Consider the following 25,125-nt stretch of genomic DNA (forward strand, 5'->3'; position numbering starts at 1 on the left):
TTAATCTGTTTGAAGAGCTCTGAAGGTTAGAGTGCCAGAGAAATGAGTGTTAAGGGACCTTTTAATTTTGTGATACGTTTTTGTAGAGAACTCTGGACTTGTGTGATGTTTAATACTAAATTTCTCTATGTACACAAAGCATTTACATATAGCATTTGTCATTTTGGCAGATATCACAGTTTCAAAAAATACTTCAGCACCACTGCTCTGGTCCCCAGAGGCTGAAAGATCTCATTCCCTCTCACAGCATCCTGCATCTAGCTCCAAAAAACCTGCATTCAATTTATCTGCTTTTGGATCTCCCTCTCCTGTAAGTACTGCACAGTATTAATTCTAGTCAAGTTGAATGTGTAGCCATTTTACTAACCACTTACCAATAATACCTTTCTCTAGTCACTTGGAAACACTTCTGTCTTTAAGACAAGACAGCTTGGGGATTCTCCATTTTACCCTGGAAAGACCTCTTATGGTGGTGCAGCTGCAGCAGCGAGACAGACAAAAGTGCAGATTTCTCCTTACCAGGTAATGAGAACAGTAGTGCAGTGTGGGGGAAAACGTAATTGAAACACAGAAGAGGGAGCTTGGCCAAAAAAGCTCTGAGCTGGGAGCTTAACTTGAAAAATGTGGCAGCAGTTCCTATCTTGCTCACTCAGCCTACAATTTTTGTTTAAATTCATGTGTAACACTTTATGTAGAAATGCTTATCATAAAGCACAAGAATGACAGTAGCATTTTAGTTGCTGGGCAGTTTCTTGTAGTGGGAGTTTCCTCTATCACGTCTTCAAAAAATTTCCATTTTCTGACATAATCTGCCTCTGACTGTATCACGGTAAAATAACATGTAAATAATTACAATGATGGCATAACTTTAAAAATGTTGTTAGTAGCGGCAAAAGTTACCTCCCAGATACTTGCCTGTAGATTTTATACAAGCATTCAAACTATGAACATATTGTGCATTTTTTAATATAGTAGTATACAAAAGGCAGATTTTCTCATCCTTTGCACTTTTGTTACTGAGAGGGAGGCATGCAGTCCTACATGCTGTATTAAGATAAACAATAAGGTGTTCTCTATTTTATTGTCATTCAGATGGCTCTTGAGAAGAGCTGCTTGTCCCCAAGTGTTCTTTGCGGTCTAAAATGAACCAGCAAATTAAAAATCCTGACTGGTCTCAGTAGTTAGAGTTGAAACAAAAAGCAAGTCAGTAAAATCTGATTTGGTTCTAATTTGTTTAAATGAAAATGCCCTTTGTTAAAAATCTAAAAAGTCAGAAGGAATTTTAAAGAATTGAAAATAAGTTTTCTGGACCTATTTTGGCAGTCTGTTTCCACTATGGAACAAGGGTACCTACAATTTCCTAATTCATGGAAGTCTTGAGCCTTGCAGGTTTTCCTGACTTGGTGTTGAGTCAAACTTCAGAACATTTAAAAAATCTGTAAGCTAGAAGTCCTCTTTGGTCAGCTATATTTATACTTTTAACAAATTTTGTGGAATATATATATAAAAGAGGCTTTAATCAGAATATATAGTCCTTTAAAGGAGATATTAGGCTTTTAAAAGGAGAGACAAGTTTGGTTTTTTGCTGCGTACAGCAAGTCTCACTTGCATGTTCTCTGTGTTGTGTGATCTGTTTCCTGTCTTCACGTAGTCGTGTGGGAAGCATGGTGTGGTTACATGAGAGGTGTCACATAGTTTAAAAAAAATATGGTCACACTGAAGTTTTTTATAAATTATGTTGTCATGTGGTACCACATTTACTTTTTCAGCTTGTTATGTTTAGGTCTGTTACAGTTTAAATCAGATCTTTACCTTTCTAAACAGAATAAAAAGATCTGCAGTCAGCTACAGTCTTGGAGGAAACGAGAGAAGTAGAACTAGAAATTCACGATGATGATTGTACACTCTGGTTTTAAGATGCCATGCTTACGTCATCGTGAAACTCCAAGATCTGTTTTGCTACTGAAAGTACTTTCTGCAGCAGAAGCCTTTGTTTCAGTTCTGTTTTCCTAATCACTGCTTCAGAGACCCTACGAGCCTAACATCTTCATTTTATGATCTTTTACATTTAAGGATTTCTTTTGTTGATTTATCCCACGTGCCAGATGTGTAGGGCTCCACTTAAACTTTTGTAAACTCAGTGTAGTATATTTTTCTTCTTCATGTCTTGTCTGCTCAGTGAGTGCATTTTTTTCTGTCATTATAAGAGTATTGGTTGTATCACCAGTGTAGTCCTAGGGCATCAAATATACATGTGTGCAAGTCAGAATCCAGCATCTTAACACTAGCAATGCTAATTTTTCAGCCACCGATAAAAAGGCAAATGAAAGCTAAACAAGCGAATGTGCAATCCTATGGTGTGACAAGTTCCACTGCGCGGCGCATCTTGCAGACATTGGAGAAGATGTCAAGCCCTTTGGCGGTAAATGGCACTCCTTTTAATGTTTTATTCCATCTGTTTGAGAAACATAGTAAATGTGCCAGTATAGGATGAAGATGTTATTTAATATCATGCCCACTTTAATTGATTGCATCTGTTTTTTCAACAGGATGCTAAGAGGATTCCATCTTCTGTTTCTAGTCCTCTGTCTTCTGTAAGTTGATCACAAACCCCCCATGTTTTTGTTGGATGGAACCCTCTTGTAGGGAAAAACCCACCCTCTGAAATTTTGCCCTTTTTTCCCCTGTTAGCCTGTGGACAGGAGTGTGCTGAATGTGACTAGCTTCCAATCCAGACAAAACCAGGTAAGAACCAGTAACATGTTAAGCTGAGATAGGTAACTTTCTCTGCTTTACATCACATAGGAGAAATGTCACAAACCTTAATGACAGCACACACATGAATTCAAGTTAACCTTAGCCTTATGTGAGTTACTGGTGCCTTGGCTGTGTGGAAATTGCTAAAAATGTCTTTTCAATCCACACTAGATGAAGGACCCTGAAGATTACTCAGGTGGATAATTATTATCTTTTTGTGGTGGTGTGCTGATATGTCTAGAACACAGGTTTTATCTTGGCCTGCAACTTGGGATTAAGTTGCGTGATAACATTCTTGATTCAGAAAGTTTTTGCTTGCAGAAATAATCAGAAATAGGAAAACAGTGATTGATTGTTCAGATCTTGTGCAGATTTCCATGTTTATTTTAAGTAAAAAATAAATGCTTACATTTTTTACTACTACTCAAGGGAAGGAGAAAGTTGTACAATTATTAAATTTTGTTATTTCTGTTAATTTATGCTCCTAAATTCCTATTTGGAAGTAGCACTGAATTGTTGCTGTGGTAAATCATTATTTCCTTGATTTTGTTTAAAAAGTTACATTTATTAAATTGTGAAGCCACAAAAGGTCACTTTTAGCTTAGGCAACCAAAGGAACAAAAATGTTTTTTCTTCAATGCAAACTTTTAATTTGCTGTTGTAATAAGGAAGTGGACAGAATGTTTTAAAAAGTTTTTATGCTAATGGCTTGGTTCTGAGTATAATTAATTCTGCAGTCATTTGCAACTTTATGAACATCTCAGATTCCCTGTACTGTCTTTGGACATATCATAAATTATGGGAATGTTGAAAAGTAGAGTATGTAGGATTTTTACAACCTCTTAAATATTATCCCAGCAATTGAAAACAAAGCTTATATGGATTCTGCCTTAAAATGCAGAACCACACCTGTGATGAGGCATCTAAAATGATCTGCCAGATTTGCAGCATAGACTCTTGACATTGGTCAGAAAGTGAATGTTGCGTACAGCTGTCACTGGGTAAAAATAGAGAAATTGTCTACTCATAATGCTAGAATTCGTAGAATTTGGCAGGGAGAAAGGATAGCCTTTGATGAAAAGAGAAGACAGGATTCTCTGTGCCTCTATGTGCCCAGAAGGAGGTTGTATGTTTTCCTGCTAATATGAGCAAATGGATGACAGGACACTTGGATACTCAGGCAAAAGTTTTACAGGTTTTTTTTTTTGTGGTATTTTTCTTATTTTGATCGTCTACACCAGACAGAATAACTCTTAGTGTATTGAACATGTACTGGGTTACCTTTTTTTCTTGTTGTACATGCTTGTTTCACTGCTTTGATATCCTTTTACAGTAATGTCATCTGCCTGTCATGGGAAGATAGGGTGGCAGATGTAGTTTCCTGGATTTTTGTGAGGCTTTTGGTGCTATCCCTCTTGCATCCTTCTGGGCAAGTTGTCCAGCTCTGGGATGAGCTGGTTGAACAGCAGGATGCAAAAAGTTGCAGTGAATTTGGCTATATCTGGCTGGTGACCAGCAGTGCTCCTCAGGATCAGTTCTAGGGTCAGTGCTGTTCAAAATCTCTCTCATCAGTAATCTGGAGGCACAGATTGCCCCATTAGCAGGTTTGCTGATCATATGAAACAGGGAGGTGCTGCTGTCTCTCTTGAGGGACAAGAGTCCTTGCAGAGAGATGGAGTGGAGCATGGGGCAGTCATCAGTGGGATGAACTTTAACAAGTCCAAATGCCAGATCTTCATTGTTGAGATCGTGGGACAGAGTGCACCCTCAGCAAGTTTGCAGGTGACACCAAACTGAGCAGTGCAACTGGCACATCTGAAGGATGTCATCCAGAAGGACCAGGACAAGCTGTAGAAGAAGTGGGCCCATGTGAAGGTCATGCAGTTCTGTGCCTGGGTTGGGGCACAATCATCTGTTGATACTAATTTAAATAGTAGATACATCCTAAGTCTCATTCTTCTTATCACCAAGGCTTCAGATGATTTGATACTTCATGGGACCTTTTGGGGTCTTCCTTCTTTCCCTATTCAGTTAAGCCAGTTTTGCAGAATTTACATTGCTCTCTGTTTAATAATTAGCCCTTGTCTGTAAAAAAGCTTTGATAAAAAATGTCAGACCAGTGCTTTTAAGAGCATCAAATGCGAATCTTAAACATTGGAAAAGACATTAATGAGACTTCTTTTAAAATATTTTGCAATTTTTTTTAAGTGTAACTTCAAAGGAAGAAAATGTAGAAAAAAAAGAAACTCAGAACCTGGTTTAACTCTGCTTAACAGTTTCAATATTAAATTAATGGAATAAGTTAGTAAAAAAAAAAATCACAGTGAGAGCAGAACAGAGAAAAGGATGGGAGCGTATTATCATAACATGAATTACTTTGCTGATAGGAAAATAGTTTATTTTGTCTGTGAAGTAACTGCCAAATTTTGACACAGAATTCAGTCAGACTTTGACTATTCCTGTAGCTTTTTGGATTCTATAACTTGATTTTCTGGTGATTTCATTCTGCAAACTAAATATTTTCAACACTTCCACGTAGTTTTCACTGGGTGCTGAGACTGGTGGGAGGTTTATAGTTCTGTGACTTTTCTCATCAGTAAATGCTGTGATAAGTTGGGTGGGTGCAGGGATAAATTGATTGCTGCTTCCCTTTCAAAGATGGATTCGCAACATCCACCTGTCCAGAAACTTGTGACACCAAAGCCAATCTCCCTGACAGGGAGTCGGATCACGTATTTTAAACCATCTTTGAAATCAGCTACTAATTCCAGAAAAATTCACCAAAGGGTAGATACAGACCATCACGTAAGTAAATTTCCATATCCTTATTTGCCTGCTTTTTGCAAGATTGAAATGTGTCTAACCAGTCTACTAAGGTGCTCTTTCTTGCAAGAGCACTTATAGTATACTTGAGGTAAGCATTAAGAAAAGACTTGTGAAGGAGATACTGAGGGGTTTTTTTTAATATAATTGTATCTTTGGCACACTAAGTGGCTGGTGCTTATTTTCAGAATGTGGTGGTGTACTGTTGTGTCAGGGTTTTTGCAATGAAAGGATATTAAAATACAGAAATTTCAAATTTCCTTTACATGTGCTGCTGTTCAGAAAGCTGATGGAACGTGCTGATGTGTGTATAAAATGTTTCAGGTGAACTGTGGGCTCCAAGTCGGATTTCTAGCAATTACCAATTCAGAACACTTTCATAATTACCCATTCTGATCAGTTCAGTGTAGGTGGAGTCCCCAGTAAACATTCCTTAAAACAATACTGGTATTTCTTTCAGAAAAAAATCACCTATTGTTCTAGTATAATTCTGAATGTAAAAATCACCAAGTATTAAATATATGGGCTGGAGATTAAGTGGATAGTCTAGGTAGTTAGGGAACAAGCTTAAGCAGATGAGGTATATTTAGTGATATAAATAAAAAAAAATCAAAACAGCACAAAATGTGTGTTTGGTTGTCTCCTTTTTGTGTTTTGTTTATAAATATATTCAGATAAATCTTGAAATAAATAAAACTTACTTTGCAGGACATGATGGAGGAGAGTTTTCCTGCAGAAAAGCCTGTAAAATCATCTGAAAGGTATGACAAATCTATTAATTTAAAATACTTGAAAGAAGAAAGCCCTCTCCTTTGTCAGTAGAGTCTGCACACTTGCTTTCTTTTGGAAGGGCAGGAAGAGTTCTCGGTAAAAGTGAATAGAAAAAGTGAAAACAACTGTATTATGAGAGAGTTTAACTATTTGTGCATCTTGGTATTCTTTAGGGGAGCAGCTGTTAGTTTCAGGTAATTAAATAATTGCTTAGAGTATGAAGCAATTCCTTTGTCACAGAGGAATTTCTTTTTGAAAAATTCTTTATAATGTTAAATGAATTGGAGTTCAGTAGTAAATTCAGTTTTTAGTTTTTTTTTTTTCTTTAATATTTATTTAGTTAGTTAGTTAGTTAGTTATTTAAAAAGTTGATGATTGTTTTCTAATGTTCCTTACATGACAAATGCACTTGTCTGCTCTGTGGGTTTGCATGAAAACCAGAAGCCCTTCAGAGTCATCTTGGAGACAAATGCCAACTTGTCTCTGAGAAAAAAAAAATTGGGGAGTTGATAATTGTATTTCTTCTTGAGGAGATTGTCTTGCATTATGCTGTTTGCTTGGCATAGAATGACTTGAGGTAATATTGGTGACTGTCCCTTCTGGGGAGCTAATCTTTTGGATATTGTTTGAATTAAGGCACTCTGTGCTCGGAAAATATCCTTTTCTTGAGGATTCAAACCTTTTAAAGAACAGCATTAGGGAATCTGCTAATGTTTTGGCTCTGTGTTCATCTTCCAAGCATTTCTTACATTGCCTTCAGCATTCTTTGGCTTGCAAAAAACCCCAAAGCCAACCCTTTGTTTTACAGTCTAATAGTTTGACTTTACAGGAACCATCTTTGGTTTTGGCAGAGGTGCAAACAGATGTTAGGTTTTAATTGTGGCTTTTCAAACTGTTCTAAGTTTTCTTTGGTGCAACTCCTTTCTCCATATAGAAGGGAGATCCAGGAAACTGATACTGCTTTTCATTTGTTTCACAAGTTTTACTGCTGTATTTCTACTTTTGACTTAAGACTACATGGTCCTTTTATTTTAATCCTTTTGTAAAGCCAGTCTGTGTTGATTGTCATATTATGGAGTAGGAATACGAAACTAGTAAGGGCCAAGTGTCTTCAGGCATCTAAACTCCAGTGCTTTGGTACATCTCTGTTCAGCTTAACAAAGGTTGTTTAGTTTTTAAACCAGCATCAGTATTGTAGATTGATTTGATTGAAGACAGAACTGTCTTTGCCCCTTAGAAGCTGACAGGTGGTAACAGAAAAGAGGAATATGGACTATCAAAGACATGCTATAATTGTCTGAATAAAGATTTATTTTGACATGAGTTTTTATTTCCTGATTCAAATTGATTGTCACTTTGGATTAGGGAAAAGTTTGAGCATATGGTTTTAAGGATCTGGCTTCTTCTCAGTGGTTACAGTGCTGAGCAGATGTTTGCAACTATCTGAGGGGTTTAGACCAATTCTTTTCCTCAGTCCTCTAGAAACTTGACCTGGTATCTTCCAGTGTTATCCAATGTACTTTTGTAATGACTGACTGATTGGCTGCAGGATAAGCTTGATGTTGTCATTTTTTTCAGATATATCATAATGCCATACTGCTTGTTACTGTTGTTATTCCTTAGTTCACTTCTGTTTTGGGATGTGGCATGGGTTTAGTTTGGTTTGTTGTTGTTGGGGGAGGTTGTCTGTGTGTGTGTGTGGCAGGATGCACGTTTTCTTATTTTGAGGTTTTTCTTTTGTTTTTTCTTTTTCTTTTCCCTTCCCACTTGGATTAGGGAGTCTCTCTGGTTTGGATCTAGGCTTTTGTAATGAACAGAGAAATTCCTTTGTATGCCTTACAAAAGAGATCTGTATTCATGTCTGAAAAGACTTCTGGAATGTTGGCACACCCAAACACCTCTGCTGCTTCTGCTGATGGCCTCAGGAAAGCTAGAGCTGCTGCTGAAGCTTCTGTTGTATTTTCTTGTAACACAAGTTTAAGCCTCCCAGTTCCCTAAGAGCTGTTGGCAGCATTTCCTGTGTGAACACGCACACACATCTGCCCGCCCCCTGCCCATATATTTTTAGTTATTCTTTTATATCCCTTCAGAGATACAGGCTCATCACAGAATCAGAGAACTGGCAGTCAAAATTTCCGCTGTCTGGACTATTAAAAGCAAACATTAGAAAATAACAATCTAAATCAGTTCTTCTATTTCAGGTCTTCTGGCTTAGTCATCATTCCTTTATGGATGTTGTGACTGTTTTTTATGTATGGTATTATCACTGCTGCTCTTATTCAGCATTTGCTCTTTAGAACATCAGCTATTTACCAGCATTTAGGAACTTGTGGGATGGTTCTTTCTGTTTCTAATTAGCAGGCGACTGTTTTAGGATTAATAGTAGCTATAATAGCTTGAAGCAATTATTTGATAAATTTGGGGTTTTTCTCTTTTTTTTTTTGGCTTTCTTTTTAATCCCCTTCCTCAACCTATGTATTTTTATTCTGTGCCAGCAAATTGAGCTACCCCAAACTCGATACTCCTGCATCCAATGGTCTGTCTTCAGGAGGAAGGATGGATAGTTCCTGTGGCAAGATGAGAAGGGAAAGGGAACGATATGGTGCATCAAGACCTGCACAAAAACAACAGCAGCAACTGGTAAGGGTGTCTCAAGTTAATTGATCTCACTGTGATTACTGAAATAAGTAATTGTCTCTCAGTAATTTACAATAATGCCATTTCAGTTTTGTGGGTGTTTTGCTGTGGATTTCAGACCAGGCTCTGGTTTAGTTATATGTATAAGTGCCTCGACTTTGGTTAATATTTTTGAAATCTTTCATTGCATTATTTTGGATATTCTTCATACTATAAAGTTTCCTATTAGTTGTTGAATTAATAACTTTGGTAAAGGTTTGTCTAGTTTTTAGAAAGGCATGAAGTGCCAAATATTAAAAAAAAAAAAGAAGGTTATTTTGTTATTTTATATATAAATCATGTAGAAAGGTACAGGCCAAGAGCCTGAAGCAGAAGACAGTGTTTGGCATGTTTGCTAATGATCATTCGCAATTTTTGGCATGTATTCAAACTCATTGTGAATGGTTTCTTTTCTTGTTTTAATGGGAAAACTCAATTTAATGCAATGATAGTCATTATGACCCTAAGGATTATCTTCCTCCATGAGTGTTAACATAAGCTGCCTACTATTGGATCTTAAATCTGAAGAGGTTATCTTGGTCTTCTGGCTTATGCAAAATAAAGAAGTAGTAAATACTGGAGAATGTTTCTGTAACAGAAATGTTCTCAATATCAACTCTTCAGATCTCTGAAAATGTAATCCATGGGGTACATTAAATATCTGTAATAGCAACGTGCATCTCTGCTTAGTCATTTCTGAGTAGACATTGGTACTACTGTCCAAATTGTGAATAGATTGGACATTCCCATTTAAACCCTAACCAATCTAATCTTGGTAATCAAAGGGTTTAAAAGACAAGGGTAAGAGCAGAAGTTTTTAAGTGCACTGATTTCTGAATTTTAAATTTGCATCCTGATACATGATACTGAATAGATTTACCAGAGTATGATCCTCTGTGTTGCTGTGTTAGGTTTCATTTTGACTTTCTGTGGTTTGGTTTGGTTTGGTTTGGTTTGGTTTGGTTTGGTTTGGTTTGGTTTGGTTTGGGGGTTTTGGTACTCAGAGGAACACACATCCTTCTTAAAATATTGTCTTCCAAGTTCAAGTGACTTCAGAGACTTTGTCAACAGTCCTACCTAGTTTTGCAAGAGGAACACTTTCTTACTTGCCATGAAGTTGTGCTCTTAATTAAAGAGATAAGGGAATCATAGAATCCTAGATGGTTATGGTCTTTCTAGATGTTTATTAACTAAAGGACAGAACCAGAAATAAAACTTATCTGTGCCCCTCTCCCTTCTGCTCAGGTAACAATTTTGAACTTACTTTCAGTATTCTCACTGGACAGGTGATAGATGTAGTATCACATGGAAACAGGCCTGCCATAAAGAGAGAGATTAGGATTCCTTTTGAAAACCTGCTTTGTCTATAAATCTCTTTGTTACATTTAACTTCGTTAAGAAACTAATGGGGAGACTAATGGGAAGGTAGTAGATCTTGTGAAAAAGAAAAATCAGAATTTACAGCTATTTAAAGAAAGAGAAAGATTAAAATCTAAAAATTTTAGAGAAAGTGAAAAGTTAGATTTTGCAGCTTCTTGAAAGAAAAAATTAAACTAACAAGAATTAAAATTTGCACTTAGGAGATGGAGCAAGATGAACTACCTGAAGTACCCCTGCCCATCAGTACTGCATCGCTGCCGACATTCAACTTCAGTTTCCCTGCCAGTAGTGCTGTCTCCTCATCACCCAGCATTGTTTCAAAACCAGTGATGAACAAGGTAAGTCTTTGCTGTATACTGTGAATATTTTTTCAGGGTCAGTATACATCCTCCTTGCTGAATGTTAACTTTTTCTATGGTGCTCATAAAACTAAGGAACCTGAGTTTATAACCTGTTGAATTAAACATGCTTGTATTCAGGTTGGGAGGTGGGGAGGAAGACATACTTTGATAGGGCTTCTGTCCATCCCATACACTCACTTGCAGGCTTTTTCTTACAACTTGTAGCTGTGGGTCAGAAATACCAAACACCAGATTTCCCAACTTCATTGCAGAATGTCTGTTAGATAGTGAATTCAGGTAGCTGCTGTTGTTTCACCTGGATGCTTTTCTTTTAGATACAAATCTTAATACTTTTGAAAATACAGGTACAACCAGCAAGTAATGTTGGCAGTCCTACGTTTGTATTTTCATCTCCAATTGTGAAATCTACCGAGGTGAAAGTGCTACCTCCAGTGTCTGTAAGTAAAATAAATCCCAACATTTTCTCAAGGCTTTAGTAGAATACTTTGGAACAGTAAAGCAGAATTTGTCCTGGTAAGGGGGGAAACAAATATATAGATTCCTGACTTGCAACTTTTCACCCAGCACCCACCAAAAGTTTGAAGACTGGATTTCAGATTATTATTTGTGTGTGAAACTTGATTGAAATTTCTTAGAATCTAAAAAAAAGTCTCTCTTTTTCACAGCAGATTAAGTTTACGTTTAGTGTTCCTGTCGTAAAGTCATCAGAGCTTTCTGGATCCACTGATACACCAGTGACATCCATCCTTAGTCCAGGTAACAAAATTTTTAGCATTTCAAACAGAGTGCTACTTCTCTCTTTTTGGTATGTTAAATAGTTAATCTGTCATTTCTAAGCTTGTTCCAAACTCCAGGCAAGGTGTGCTTTCAGTGATGAGTCTGCTTTTAATCAGATTGTAACTATAAGCTGTTGTAAATAAGGCTGAATTTTAAAGATTCTTATTTAAGAAGAATGGAACATGAAAATTCTTGTTTCTAGTAAACGTGAATATATTCTAAATGGATTTCTTCGTAAAAAGTGGGTTTTGTTTTGTTTTTATAGGTAGTGCCACTGTAAACAGCACCAGCAATAAGAAGGAAGAGGAAGAAGAATATGATGGGTTCTGCAAACCTGCTAAGTTTTTGAAGCAAGGAAGTGTGTTAGACATTCTAAAAAGCCCTGGTGAGATAATGAACTCCTTTTAAAAATATTTTGCAGAGAATACACTTGCATATAATTGCATTGATTTTTAAAAAGCTCAGCTCAAAAGCAACCAAAAAAAAACCCCAGACAATTTGTCACAGTTAAGGCAGTGTCAGCAGTAAATACAGACTTAAATGCTACATCTGTTATGTTTGATGCCCCCTTCTGTTATAAGAGGCTTTAATTGCTGATAGGAAAATTGCAGCTTCAGACCAGATGTATTGCTTCTCCTTTATGTATAAGGTTGTAATTCAAACTTGAGTATAAAAAGAATTAGTCAAAGAATCAGTGTTTTGTTTAAATAAATTAAATGTGTGTGATTGGAAAGGAAATGTTTGTAAAATGCTTTACAAACATTCTTCTCCCACTTTGCCATCTCCAGAAATTAAGAATGGTAAAGATAACTTCATTCCTAAAGGTGTTTCAAAAGCTCCATATCTTTTGGCCTTAAATGTTGACAGTTACTCTGAGTTCAGATGTAAATTTTAAGTAGCAGTGGGCTGTCTCACTTTAAAAAAATGAGTTTCAAGTCATTGCAATTGTTTTCAACTGTTCAGTAAAGAGTGCGTGTGTAGGTGATGGTTTTTGTTTAAAAATGACTTAACTGAGTTTGATCTTTCCCATAAGCCTTGAGATACAGCAGGACTTTTTATTATGAAATCTATGTACAACTTAAGAAGGCAGTGCTTTATTTATATTGGAAAGAGCTAACTGAGAGAAAATCCACTGTGTGTTTTGTTTGAGGAAAAACCTGTGGGTGAGGTGACATTAGTTTTCTTTATCAGTTTAACAGAATCAGGTTCTGAATCCACATTGTTCAAAAGATTACACTTCTAATATGAAAAAACAGCCTCAAAGCAGCAAGAACGTAGCAATAAAAAGAGAAACTGTTTTAGCTTTACAGTTAAACGTGCTGATATTTGTGTTGCTGTAGCATTTTCGTTAGTGTTTCCATATTGGTGGTTCTTGTTTACTGAAAAGTTTGCACCTTCAAATAAAGAGTTGGCTGTGCCCAATGCATTTTAAGCAAGGTTTATAGAAAGAAATTATGTGTTTGTTTTAATTTTTTTGTTTCTTAATTATTACTCAGTATTTGTGGGGGAATACTGATTGCTGTTCCAAGTACTAACTGCTGTACAGCTACTAAGTAAATGTGAGTCATCTACTATGGCAGAAATAGCTTTAGAAATTTGATTCGATTGGGCATGGTGTCTTAAAATGAAATTGGATTATTTCCAGTCTCTGACAGATCGTCAGCTTTCTGTACTGTTTGTTTACACTTGTATCTTCCAGTGTAGTGGCACATACAAATGAGATTTGTATTTAAAATTTCTTGGAAGTGAAGAGTTAAATCAAGCTTTAAATAAGTGTTCTGTTGTGTCCCAGCTCAGCATATGAAATTTCATCCCTTTAGATAAGATTTCCATGGACTTCCTCTTGCAGTTACTTGGAATGTATAATTTTAACCACTGACTCCTGGTTTAAATTTGTGCTGTCTAGTATTATAGGTAACTTCATGCAGCCAGGGTACAGGTAGCTTCATCAGTAAGACCTCTCCTTTTTGTTTTTCTTTAAACTAGGCTTTATGTCTGGGAAATCACCCTCCTGTTCATCTGCACAGCCTGTTACGAGCACAGTGGTCTATACAAGGCCCGCAATAAGTAGTTTCTCTGCAGGTAAAGACACCTCTAAACAAGCATCCTCATTTTGGCAGTCTGACACACAGGACCCATGTGTGCAGACCAAAACCACAGATGGCAAGTGTGTAACATGTGAAGCTGCTAAAGTGTCCACTGTCGAGTGTACAAAGCAGACGATCAGTGTGAGTCCGTGTGTCTCCTCCAAGACAACGCTCCCTACATCAGGGACACTGGGCTTTGAAGATAAATTTAAACCAGCACCCAACATGTGGGATTGTGATACCTGTCTGGTCCAGAACAAACCTGAAGCTACAAAATGTATAGCATGTGAGACACCAAAGCCTGGAACAGGAGTGATGCCTGCTCTGACATTGCCAGTGGTCACGGACAACTCGGCGACAGTGACATCCACCTCCAGCAGCACTGGCACAACAGCCACTCTGGGGTTTGGAGATAAATTTAAACAGCCAAAAGGCTCTTGGAACTGTTCAGTGTGCCTTCTACAAAATAAGGCAGAAGACAGCAAATGTGTAGCTTGTCAGTCTGAGAAACCAGGTTTGTTCTTTTCTTCTCCGTTGTTTCACTCTTAGTCTATGTACGTGTTTTAGAGAATAAATATGTTGCATATAAAAAAATACTTTGAGCAGCATGGCTGTATGCCAGATAGGATGGATTAGTGGCTCTCTGCAGGAATGGTTGCAGGCACTTTGGAGGTCTCAGCCCAGATTCCAGCCTGTCACATGAGTTGAACTGATTTGAAATGTATTAGTGCAGAGCTGAACTGAAGCAAATACACCCTGCTTTACAGCTAGTGAGGAAAGATAACTAAAATGGATGTCTTAATTAACTTAAAACCAGTGGACTCATTTTCACTGGGGAAAAATGTGAAGTCCTTGCAAGGAGCTAAAAACTACTGGATTTGCTGGGGTTTGTTTTCCTCTTTCAAAACATATGTAGAGACAGTATTTGCATAATATGGCTTAAAATGTCTCCAGTCAGCATTTGTGTGGAATTGAGCAGAAGTATGAAGCCAGATTCCAAGTTAGTGTATGTGGGAGAATAGGAATGGGGCTGTGGCCCAGCCGAGCCTCATCCCTAATGGGGTGCAGCTGTATAAGACAGGTGAACAGCATTGAAGGAGAAGAAGCATGGAATGCTGATGTGTATTGACCAATCACAGAAGAGTAAAAGGGCATGCAGGTGTTATGCATGTGAGAAAAAAAGATATAAAAAGTTGTAGTGGGGAGCAGTAAAGGGCTGATGCTTCTCAACATTTTTGGCATCAGCTGTGTGTCCACTGTCAAGTGTAGACTTTAGGTAGTGGTCTGGTGCTAAAACAGACCCATATATTCAGCTAATGCCTATGGTAGTTTTTCAGAACATGGGTAACCTTCTTTGGAAAGGTCTGGATTATTACAGATCTTGGGGAGGTAGATGCCTTCTTCAGTTCATTTATGGGTTGTTTTCCATTATATGTCATTGTAACTGATTTTGAGAGTTTATTTTTTTAAAATGCAAATAATTATTTTAGTTTTAACTTGTATTGGCTCTTAACATAATTTCATGTCAAAAACACATTTGCAAATGCATCCTGGGGGAAAATAATAGATGTAGAGATGATGCATATTGTGCTTTTATAATCACTGTGTACTTGCAGTGGAATTTCTTCAGATAAGATGATGCATTTTAGAGGAAGCTTATTCTCATGGACTTTCAACCTCAGAGTGGTTGGCTGGAACTTTTGTTCAAGCTCTGGCCGTGGCGAGGAAGTGAAGGGTTTGCCATGAGCTCCATGGTGCAGAGAATTGCAAAGTTACATTATGTTTGTAAAGGGGATGAGTGAAGCAAGTAAAATGGGAAGGCAGAAATTTGCTGGATGTGCTGTGGAAAAGAAGACCCATTCCCATCTAGGAAATGTTACTGCTTTGAATTTGGGAAATTGGTGCTCTCTTGAATGCCCCCCTGAGTGGTTCACTGTAGGTGAAGAGTACAGTTACATGATGCTTTTGTGCCTTTGGGATGTCTGCTTCACTCCCGACACTTGTGGAGCTGAAGTTTGCTCTTGGATGCAGCATCAAGTGCCATCTCTTCCTTAATAGGGGAGGAAAGTTAGAGGGCAACTGCTGGATTTCACACCTCAGCAGCAGTAGGTTTCTGCTGCTGGTGAAGGCAGTGTAGCTTGTGTGCTGAATACAAAGTTGTGGGTTTAGAAGCTGTCAGTTACTTTTTTTATTTTGTCACTGTATAGTTTTGAATGTGTCATGTCCTTGTGACTTGCTGATGAATCATTCTAGTAAATTCTCAGTCTTGCATCACTTGACAGTGATCATTAACTTGAGCAATGCTAACTTTGACTACTGGCAACTGGTGTCACCAGGAATTCTTTTAGTAATCTTAGTTCAATACAGTACCTGTAATTTATGTCTGAAATCAGCTATGTTGCTGTATTTTATGAACTGCAGTTGCTGTTTAAATGTCACTGGTAAAATTTGTGCTTGAATTCATATATAGATTATAAAGAAGAGTGCAGGTTTACATGAATCCAGGTTTAGAATCTATGGTTTACATCCTCAGATTGTTTGACTCAAATCATTTTATAGCTCGATGGTTTTTTACTGTTACACTTGTGTGCTTTGCAATTTAGTGAGCATTTCTTAAAAGATTTGTGTATGATTTAAGCTGGGTGATAAACTATCTTGTTTCTTTCTCAGAGAGTTCAGTGCCTGTGACCAGTAGCAGTGTTTCTGCATTTTCTTCTTCTTCTGGAGGTTTTCTGGATTTAGACAAATTCAAGAAGCCTGAAGGAAGTTGGCAATGTGAGGTCTGCTTGGTCCAAAACAAAGCAGAAGCCACACAGTGCATAGCCTGTGAAAGTGCAAAGCCAGGCACCAAAGCAGAGCTCAAAGGTAATACTGAGAAGAACAAGGATGTGCATTCTGCAATTTCTTTTCTTCTTTTTTTTATCTTTATTTTATTTTATGCACAGTGATTTTTCCTTTGAGTATGGCAAAACTGTCCATTTCTTGTTTAGGAATATTGCATAGATAAGATTGTGTGCGTATGTTTCCACACCCATTCTCCAGAAAATGGTTGGGTTTTTTACAGGAAAGCTTGTGTCAGTGACATAGTTGTTTGTTTCAAGCCCTTATGTGTTGTTCATTTGGAGTTTAGACTAAAACCATGGTCTTTCAGTGTGGAAAAGCAGTGTGCTTTTCCAAGCCAGGTGCTGCACAGAATACCACCATTGCAAAGAGATACATAGAGGAAGTGTGGAGTTTCCTTACTTGTGTGTGTGGGCGGGGAGGGGGTTCTATTGAACAGTTTTGATGTTGGGAAAGCTCAAGACCAGAATCCCAGCAATGTATCTAAAGCCTGCATGTATTACATCATAAATTGCAGACTTGACATTGTTGCTTATTTCTGCAGGTTTTGGTACTACTACTGTGTCTACAAATGCTGCAATGCCATCATTTACATTTGGTGTCCCGTCAGCGTCCTCCGAACCTTCTCAAACATTAGGTAGCACAGGAAATTTTAAATTTGGAGAACAAAGTAGCTTTAAGTTCGGCATTGCATCCGAATCTGCGTCGTCCAACACTGTGACTGGAGGATTTAAGTTTCCTACTGGTTCAGGGAACTTCAAATTTGGAGTTTCTTCCTCAGACTCTAAATCAGAAGATAGCAAAAAGGAAAGTAAAAGTAACAGTTTTACCTTTGGACTTCCATCTACAAGTAGTCAGGCTCCTTCAACATTTCAGTTTGGAACTACGAGTCTGGGACAGCAGGAAAAGAAAGAGGAACCAGTTTTAGGAGGTTTTGGTTTTGCTACAAGTTCTACTTCTTCCATAGCTACAAATGAGAATAAAACTGGAGTCGGTGGCTTCACTTTTGGAACTGTGGCAGAAAAAGATGCAGCATCACCTGCTTTGCCATTTAAGAAGCCAGATGAGAAAAAGGATGAAACTGTTTCAACAAAGGGAGGCTTCTCTTTTGGCAGTGTGGAGTCAGCACCTGCCTCACAGTTTGTTTTGGGAAGGACAGAAGAGAAGCAGGACTCTGTCACTTCTGCTGGTCCGTTAGCATTTGGAAAGAAAGCTGACAATGAAGAGTTAAAGGCACAGCCTATCTTTTCATCTGGGACAGCTGAGCATACCAAAGAGGAGAGCACAGCAAAACCTGTATTCAATTTTAGTTTTGGTAAACCGTCAGAAAAGGAAAGTGAGCAGGCAAAGGCACCTTTTGCATTTGGGGCACCAGCCAGTACTTCGGGTAAACAGAACATCTTTCTTCTTCACTTCTCTGCTCGTGTCTATCAAATAGTACCTCTGAGGCTGTACTGGACAACACCTGTGGGATTTATATACGACCTGCAGCTTGTCTTCAGTTCTAGTTGTTGATGTGTAGACAGTATGTGGCAATTTCTTTGTAGATTTCAGTGAGTTTTAACAGTATGCTTAGACAAAAAAGTTGTCACACCTTAAGGAATGTGTATCAATGCTTTTGTAAGCACAGAAATTGTGCTGTCTTAGTAGTAGCAGCTCAGCTGGTGATAAAATCTGTAATATGGTGCAGAATAGAGGCCTCATACTAGTGTGTTTTTTTCATAGTGAAAGGGAGGGAGATAGGTAATATCTTATTTCCATCTATTTGCAGCTCTGCTGCAGTTTCTCTACTGCTACAAAGGTACAAAAATCTCTTCATAGATACTGCAGAGTTTTGTATTCCTTTAATTTCTCGAAAGTTTGCAGGGGAGGATTAAAGTTTTTCAGTGATGGTTGCTGTGTGAAAAGTTCTTGGTTGTTAAATTCCATTTGTGTGACTTTGTAGTAACTGTGTTACTTCCTTTCAGATCAAGGAGCATCCTTCAGCTTCTTGAGCACCAGTTCCTCCAGCACAGCGGTACCCACCACTTCAGCCAACAGCAGCAGTGTGTTTGGCAGCACTCTCTCTTCCTCAAACCCTCAGCCAGTTCCCACTCCCTTTGTGTTTGGGCAACCCAGCAACACTGTGACCAGCTCTGTTTTTGGCAATCCTGCAGAATCTACAACATCTCAGTCATTTGGCTTCTCTCAAGAAAACAAACCAGCAGCCACATCTTCCAGCACTGGCTCGACTCTTGCTCCCTTTCTCTTTCGTTCAGGAGAGAGCAGTACCAATGCAGCAAATTCAGGATTTACTTTTGGAGCCACAACTACATCAAGTTCAACAGGTATGTTTTAAATACCTGCTCTTCTCATTTTCTCATTTTTGCCATTATGTAGTGGACTAAGGAGATACTGTTTCATTGATACTGTACTTTGGAAAATGTGCAGCTTAATGCATGGAAATAGAGAAAAATACTGAGGATTTATATTCAGCAATGTTAATTTGGGCTCGTTTTTCTTCAGTGTGGGAAATACAGTTTAGGAATGAACTGGCAATAGAGTTGTTTTGTGCAAAGGACAAACCTTTACTGGATTTCAATTTGTACAGGAGCTTTTCACCATGAAAATGATAATTTCTTTCTTCAATCACTGTTAGTCAGTGTTTACAGTTAGAAGTCAATGAATTGCAACTTTCCTGCTTTTTTGCTCCTGTACCTAAAACTCTGAATTGCTGGAAATAATGTCAAGCTTTGCCAAGTCCTTCCGTCACAAGTATATGTAAATGGAGCACCTTGACGTGCAATTAATGCTGCTTTAAGGGTTGGTTTTTGCTAAGGAACATGGCCAGTGCATGTTAATTTTCTAGGAATTTAGAGAAGATAGCAATAAGAAATACAGAGTTTCTTCATGTTTTATGTTTGTTACTCCACTGCATGGAATGCATGACTCAAGACTAAATCCACCAAATTACCAGTATTCCTACGAGCCATGCAGGATGTTAGAAGTAAGATTGAATCTCTAAGAGAAAGACTTAATCTAGTTTGATCTGATGGCTTAACTTTGTCAGTCACAAAAGTTTAATTTGCACACTTTTTTTTTGGTATCTAAAACAGAGAAAACAGTCCTAAATCACACCAACCAACAGATCAATTTAAACTGCTTACAAATCAGTAACTTTTGGTGTAGTTTTGTTAGTGGGTGACACCATATTTCAAACATCCTCACAAATTCAGAAAGTTTTCAGAAGTTTTACCATGTATCTCACCTTGGAAAGAAAGTCAGGCATTTCAAGTTATGGTGAAATTAGAGGGTATTTCCTGTTGCCTGAGCATTAGCAGTGCTGTTTAAAATGACCATTTGCATAGCAGATCTGCCATGTACATTCAGTCACTGTTCAGTTGCATTTCATTGTTTCTGCTTGCCATGCAGCTCAACCAGTTGGGCTGGTTGGTTGTTGATGATAGGTAGAGAATTTCTCTGCTGAACCAAGTTTTTGAGATTACTGCAAGGTTGATTTGGCCTCCAGAAGTTGATAATGGTAAACACATGAACAGGGGAGGCAAGGGGTGCAGTTGCTGAAAAGAGAAGGTATATGTTCTGCTAGTCATTACAAATCAGGAGCTGTATTTTGCATGTCTGAAAAATCCAGTTTGAATGAATATTCCATGTGTGCGGTAGAAACAGCTTTTAGTAAACACAGATTAAAACATACTGTCTGTAAGAATCTATCTGTACAACATGAAGAGGCAACGCAGTGCATTGGAAATCTAATTTTGTCCAACTCTCATAAGCACAGTGCTTTTCATGTTGCTTAAAAGATGCAATTCCTGTTGTGGCTGAGGTAGTATCTGTTTTATATACTCACACAAGTAGTTTGAAATTAAGATGAGTATTCAGCTACCCGAGCTGAGGCTTGAGAATGTTTTGTTTGTGGATTCGTTGTTGAGGGTGGGAGGGAAGGGCCCATACTGACACCCCTCTCTGCCCCCCAAGGGTCATCGTCTTCGTTTCTGTTTGGCTCAGGGCCTGCAGCGCCTGCTGCTGGCCCAGCCTTTGGCGCCAGCCAGCCACCAGCATTTGGCCCGAGCCCAGGCTCCGGCCAGCAAAGCGCTCCAAGCTTTGGATCGCTGTCGACAACGTTGTTTTCTGCTGGCTCTCACCCTGCTCCTTCTGCCTTCGGCTCGGTGACAAGCAGCACTCAGCCCTCTGTGTTCGGACAGCAGGCAGCCCATCAGCCAACTTTTGGCTCTGGTACCCCCAGTGCTGGTGAGTGCTGAGCATCCTCTTCCCTTTTGCTCTCAAAGATTATATATATTTTATTTTCTTTTTAATGAAGTGCACCATAAATTATATGGAGAAAGATTACTTTGGCATTGCACGTGTATTTAAATGTAGGAATTGCCCTCCATAAAAATAATGGGTATAGGATTGTCATTTATATCCCAGTCCTGACTGTGGAGACACCATGTGCCACAGGTACCCAGCTTCACAGTAACCCTTCTCCACAAGAGCCTTAGCGCAGACATGGAGATTGCAACTCTACAACTTGAGCTTTATTTTCTTTAGAAACCTAATAATTAAAAGCAACTATTGAAAACCACGGAGTAATCGCTGGTAAGACTGGTGAAAACAAAAGAGCAGACACACTGCAAAATTTTTTTTTTTTTTTTATTTGAGAAATTCTTAGTTACTGGACTTGAACAGGCTTCATTGTGTAAAAAACAGAATAGTTTGGGGGGGTTTTAAGCATTTATGGGTTAAGACTGTATTAAGATCTTTTTCCTAATGAAGTATAAAATGCCATGGGAAAGGGGCAGAGAATGAACCTTATAACTTAAGAAAGACCTGTTCCATACTAGTAATCATTAAAAAACAAAAACAGTGCCAGATTCCTTTCAGTATTTGATGTGATATCAAGTAGACAAAAAGCCTCCTTTTTTTCCTCTCAGAAGTTTTACAAAATAGCCTCCATTAAAAGTAAGTGACATTTTTGTACTAACCAGTAGATTAGTACAAAGCAGATTAGTGCACAATACATTACTCAGTCGATCTTTCATTAATCAGGTAGCAGTTTAAAGTTCTCCCTGGATTTTCTGTATTACATATTAGTTTCCTCTGATGGTTGGAATGTTTGGGGTTTTTTCAGATGTGGTGCTGTTAGCACATTAAAGGAAAGGAAGCCCCCAGATCCACTGCATGAACACAGGAAAGTTTACCTGAATATAAATTTACAATTTGAGACTTGATTAATAAACTTGAGTATGCACAGGTATAAATTTAATGGCAGCACAGAAGCTAGCAAACAACTAATTATCAGTGTGCTGGCAGTATTACTTTAAAAATTCCTCAATCTGTGCGAATGGATTCATTAAAAAAAAAACCTGTTTCTGTTGTAATCTGACACTTCTGGTGTGCCCCCTCTCTCCCCTCCCCCCCCCCCCCCCCAACCTTGTCATCTTGAGCAACCTCTGAAAAGGGAAAGAACATGAGGATTTTGCTGGAAAGGATGAACTGAGATTTCAGCTTTCTTATTTCTGCTTCCACCCCATCTTCCCAGGTTCTGTATTCCAGTTTGGCAGTAGTACTACTAATTTCAGCTTTCCAAATAACCCAGGAGTATTCACTTTTGGTGCAAGTCCTTCTGCAGCAGCAGCTCCTGCACCACCTTCTGGCACTCCAGGATTTTCATTCAACCAGCCTCCAGTTTTTACAGTGGGGTAAGAGACCGTATCAGAATTTCCCTTGAGCTTTGGGTAATATCAGTGGACAGTGTTCAGCCTCTACTGCTGTTAAATCATGAGGTGTTCAGATGAACTTTGGAATTTGAAACTAAATTTGGCATCCTTCCTTGTAGTAGCCTGACTGGCTAACTAAGCACCGCTATTTGTAAAGGAGCCTAGCTGTCAGGAATGTCACACATCAACACATGTGAGATTGTCTTGTTCTTGAAAGGTAGAACACATATCCAGCCATTATGCTGCTGCTTACCTTCTGAATAAGAGAGATTTAATTGGTTTCTGGAACTCTCTTCATCCTGTTCGTCATTTGCTGCTTGTTGCCAGCTGGTAACTAGTGAGACAAGACTATGAAACAGTTGTTCTGGAATATCTACTCAGTGCTGCTACTGAATTTTCAGCTACACTGTCCTAAACTCTGAACTACTAATTTCTTTTAATAGGACTAATGGGAAAAATGTTTTCTCTGCCTCTGGATCTTCAGTTCCTGGTCGGAAGATAAAGACTGCAGTTAGACGTAGAAAGTAAACGCCTGACTGGGTAAAACATCAAAGGCATTGGAAGCAGCTACTATCCTGAATTGTTCAGCTTCTACCCTGACTGAATTGTTCAGCCACTATCCTGAAATGTTCAGCTACTACCCTGAATTGTTCAGTTACTGGGATTGTACCTCACGCTGGCTTGTTGGAAGCCAGATCTACCTAAAGGAATATAAAACTTAGCTTTCCTGTCCTTCCCTCCCCTCTCCCCGTTACGTTTTTTGGTAGCAAGTAAAGTTGGCAACAAGGCTGTTCTGAAGCAAAAGTCTCAAGTTACTTCTTTCACTGACTCGGCATGGTCTGGCTGTAGCCCTGAGTAGAGCCTGCACAGTGAATGGCTTGTCGATACCTCTTCATCCGCACCACTACGTGCGCTCATCCGCGTTTACTGACGCCTCGAAATTGTAATTATATCAGCGAGGGATGCTGTATAGAGTAGAGAATGTTGATAACGAATGATTTCTATGCTGAGTTTGTGCCGGTGTATGTGTGAAGTGAGTGAGTTTGGGTGTATTGTGCACTAAAATTTTCTGATAGGGGAAGACTGATTAAAGGATGATCCATGCTAAGGACTTGTTAGATCTGTAGTTCTTCATTTAATAATTATATGCTATTTCTATATTTTTCATTCTTACAGCCCTTTATCACCTGTCTCGCCTTGTTATTTTATTATGAAATGTGTAAATACGATTTTGTTTCTCTATGTACTTTTTTGGCATAACAAATCTGTGAAATTGAAATTTTAATTTTGTGTGTTACAGCCATTTTTGTTTAGTATTGTCTCAGATTTTATGTAAATCCCATTATTCAAAGTTGCCTAAATCCATTTAGAAAATCTTTAAAATTGGGAATTCTTAAAGTAAGTTTATTGGCTTTTCTGATCCATTTTTGTTTGGACCAAAAACCAGTATTGTACAAAGTATTAAGTATATATTTTTATATTTACTGAAATGGACTGTGGTGACTTTGGATAATAAGGAAAAGTTTAATATTAAAGCCATGTTTATTACAGTATAATTAACATGTTAAACCATGGGATAAATGCCATCAATAAAAACTGCGAAATATTACCTGGCAATTTTAACTCTCTGTAAAGGCATCCCCAGCTTGTGGTTCCCTCAACCTGAGGAGTGTCTCACGTTTTCTTCAATCTCTGCTTTTTCTCACTGATTGTAGAGGATCTTAAGTTAGAGGTCTCGTTTTAGGAAGGAGTTTTATTGTAGGTTGAAGCTTGGATCAGCTTATCAGCTGACTGCAGTTAATTGTTTGTAGTGCTATTAAAGAAACCCAACCTAATGTTGTAAACATTCACCACTGTTCTAACTGAAAAGATTGGAAATGAGTAATAGGGAGTGGGGAGGCTACTTCTGTAGCAGTTACTGGAACTTCTTGAACAGACATTATTCTAGTAAAAATCAGAGGAATTGCTTATTTATCTGGGGACTTTGCAGCTGAATTTGTAGCAAGTCACAGCAGTCTGTCTCTGACTCAGACACGAATTCTTCCTTTAGCTAGAAGGGCAGAGACCTGCATCACTGTCAGTGGTGTAAATGTCTTCAGAGGCAGTGCTGGGGCCTTGGCTGGCACTTCTGCCATCCGAGCACTGCTCCCTGGTCCTGCAGCAGGTGCAGCTGGTATGAGGTGAGATGCCTTTCAAGCACAAGCTGGACGTGACAGGAGGGCAAAGGCCAACTGCTCTTTTCAAGTGTAGGGCTCCAGTCACTGTTTCTAGAAACAGAAAATGCTCAGCAACTCAACTTTGAAGCCACACACCCGCACTAACTGCTATTCAGGCAGTCAGATCATGCCACAGTAGCCATGAAAGGATTATATGCAGTTACCTGTTTCCAGCTGCCTACATGTGAAAAATGCCAGAGATTTCCACTTTCTCCCCCTTAGCCCTAAATCAAGCCAAGCACTTGTCCTTCAAGCAGAAACATCCTAGATGCAGCCTGCCTAAGAGACAAACTGAAAGCCAGCCCACAGCAGAATGTATACACGTTTCCATGGACAGGCTATGTGTTCTTGCACTTTTAATTGTTTTCTTTATCTGCTGTGGAAGGGGTGGTATTTCTCTGCAGATACCTTCCCTTATATCTGAATTGATAGTAATAAACAGTGTCATTTTCCCTTCCTCCCTCCCCCCTCTTTTGAATCCTAGTTTTTAGGTCACTGCTACAGTAAAGAGAATAGAAGTTCTTGTGAATAGGCAAAACTCACCCCAGAAAGGACTTTTAATTGAAAGCTTTAGCTTTCATCAGGCTGATTGCCATGCCCGACCTCAGTGCTTAAGTCTTTGAAAGAATGGAGCACAAGTCCTGTGAGGAGCAGCTGAGGGAGCTGGGGGTGTTCAGCCTGGAGAAAAGGAGGCTCAGGGGTGACCTTATTCTCTACA

At 38.6% G+C, this 25,125-nt stretch overlaps 1 protein-coding gene across 4 annotated transcripts in view; it reads left to right on the forward strand.

Annotated features, from left to right (window-relative positions):
* The window catches only part of NUP153 (nucleoporin 153), a 44,089-nt gene extending 20,289 nt beyond the window's left edge, over positions 1 to 23,800 (forward strand). For 2 of the 4 annotated variants that reach the window (XM_056485571.1, XM_056485575.1), the window contains exons 4-22: positions 171 to 310; positions 394 to 522; positions 2,306 to 2,422; positions 2,550 to 2,594; positions 2,692 to 2,745; positions 5,416 to 5,562; positions 6,289 to 6,341; positions 8,847 to 8,991; positions 10,608 to 10,745; positions 11,114 to 11,206; positions 11,435 to 11,525; positions 11,812 to 11,931; positions 13,533 to 14,147; positions 16,304 to 16,498; positions 17,019 to 17,861; positions 18,442 to 18,801; positions 20,450 to 20,722; positions 22,014 to 22,173; positions 22,635 to 23,800. In XM_056485571.1, the coding sequence (XP_056341546.1) occupies positions 171 to 310; positions 394 to 522; positions 2,306 to 2,422; positions 2,550 to 2,594; positions 2,692 to 2,745; positions 5,416 to 5,562; positions 6,289 to 6,341; positions 8,847 to 8,991; positions 10,608 to 10,745; positions 11,114 to 11,206; positions 11,435 to 11,525; positions 11,812 to 11,931; positions 13,533 to 14,147; positions 16,304 to 16,498; positions 17,019 to 17,861; positions 18,442 to 18,801; positions 20,450 to 20,722; positions 22,014 to 22,173; positions 22,635 to 22,719 (3,803 nt within the window). In that variant the 3' untranslated portion in view covers positions 22,720 to 23,800. The remainder of the gene's footprint in view (positions 1 to 170; positions 311 to 393; positions 523 to 2,305; positions 2,423 to 2,549; positions 2,595 to 2,691; positions 2,746 to 5,415; positions 5,563 to 6,288; positions 6,342 to 8,846; positions 8,992 to 10,607; positions 10,746 to 11,113; positions 11,207 to 11,434; positions 11,526 to 11,811; positions 11,932 to 13,532; positions 14,148 to 16,303; positions 16,499 to 17,018; positions 17,862 to 18,441; positions 18,802 to 20,449; positions 20,723 to 22,013; positions 22,174 to 22,634) is intronic. The other 2 variants (XM_056485574.1, XM_056485572.1) reach the window with 2 other exon arrangements.
* The last annotated feature ends 1,325 nt before the right edge of the window (positions 23,801 to 25,125 follow it).

This window comes from Oenanthe melanoleuca, chromosome 2 (genome assembly GCF_029582105.1).
Source record: "Oenanthe melanoleuca isolate GR-GAL-2019-014 chromosome 2, OMel1.0, whole genome shotgun sequence".
Lineage (NCBI taxonomy): Eukaryota > Metazoa > Chordata > Aves > Passeriformes > Muscicapidae > Oenanthe > Oenanthe melanoleuca.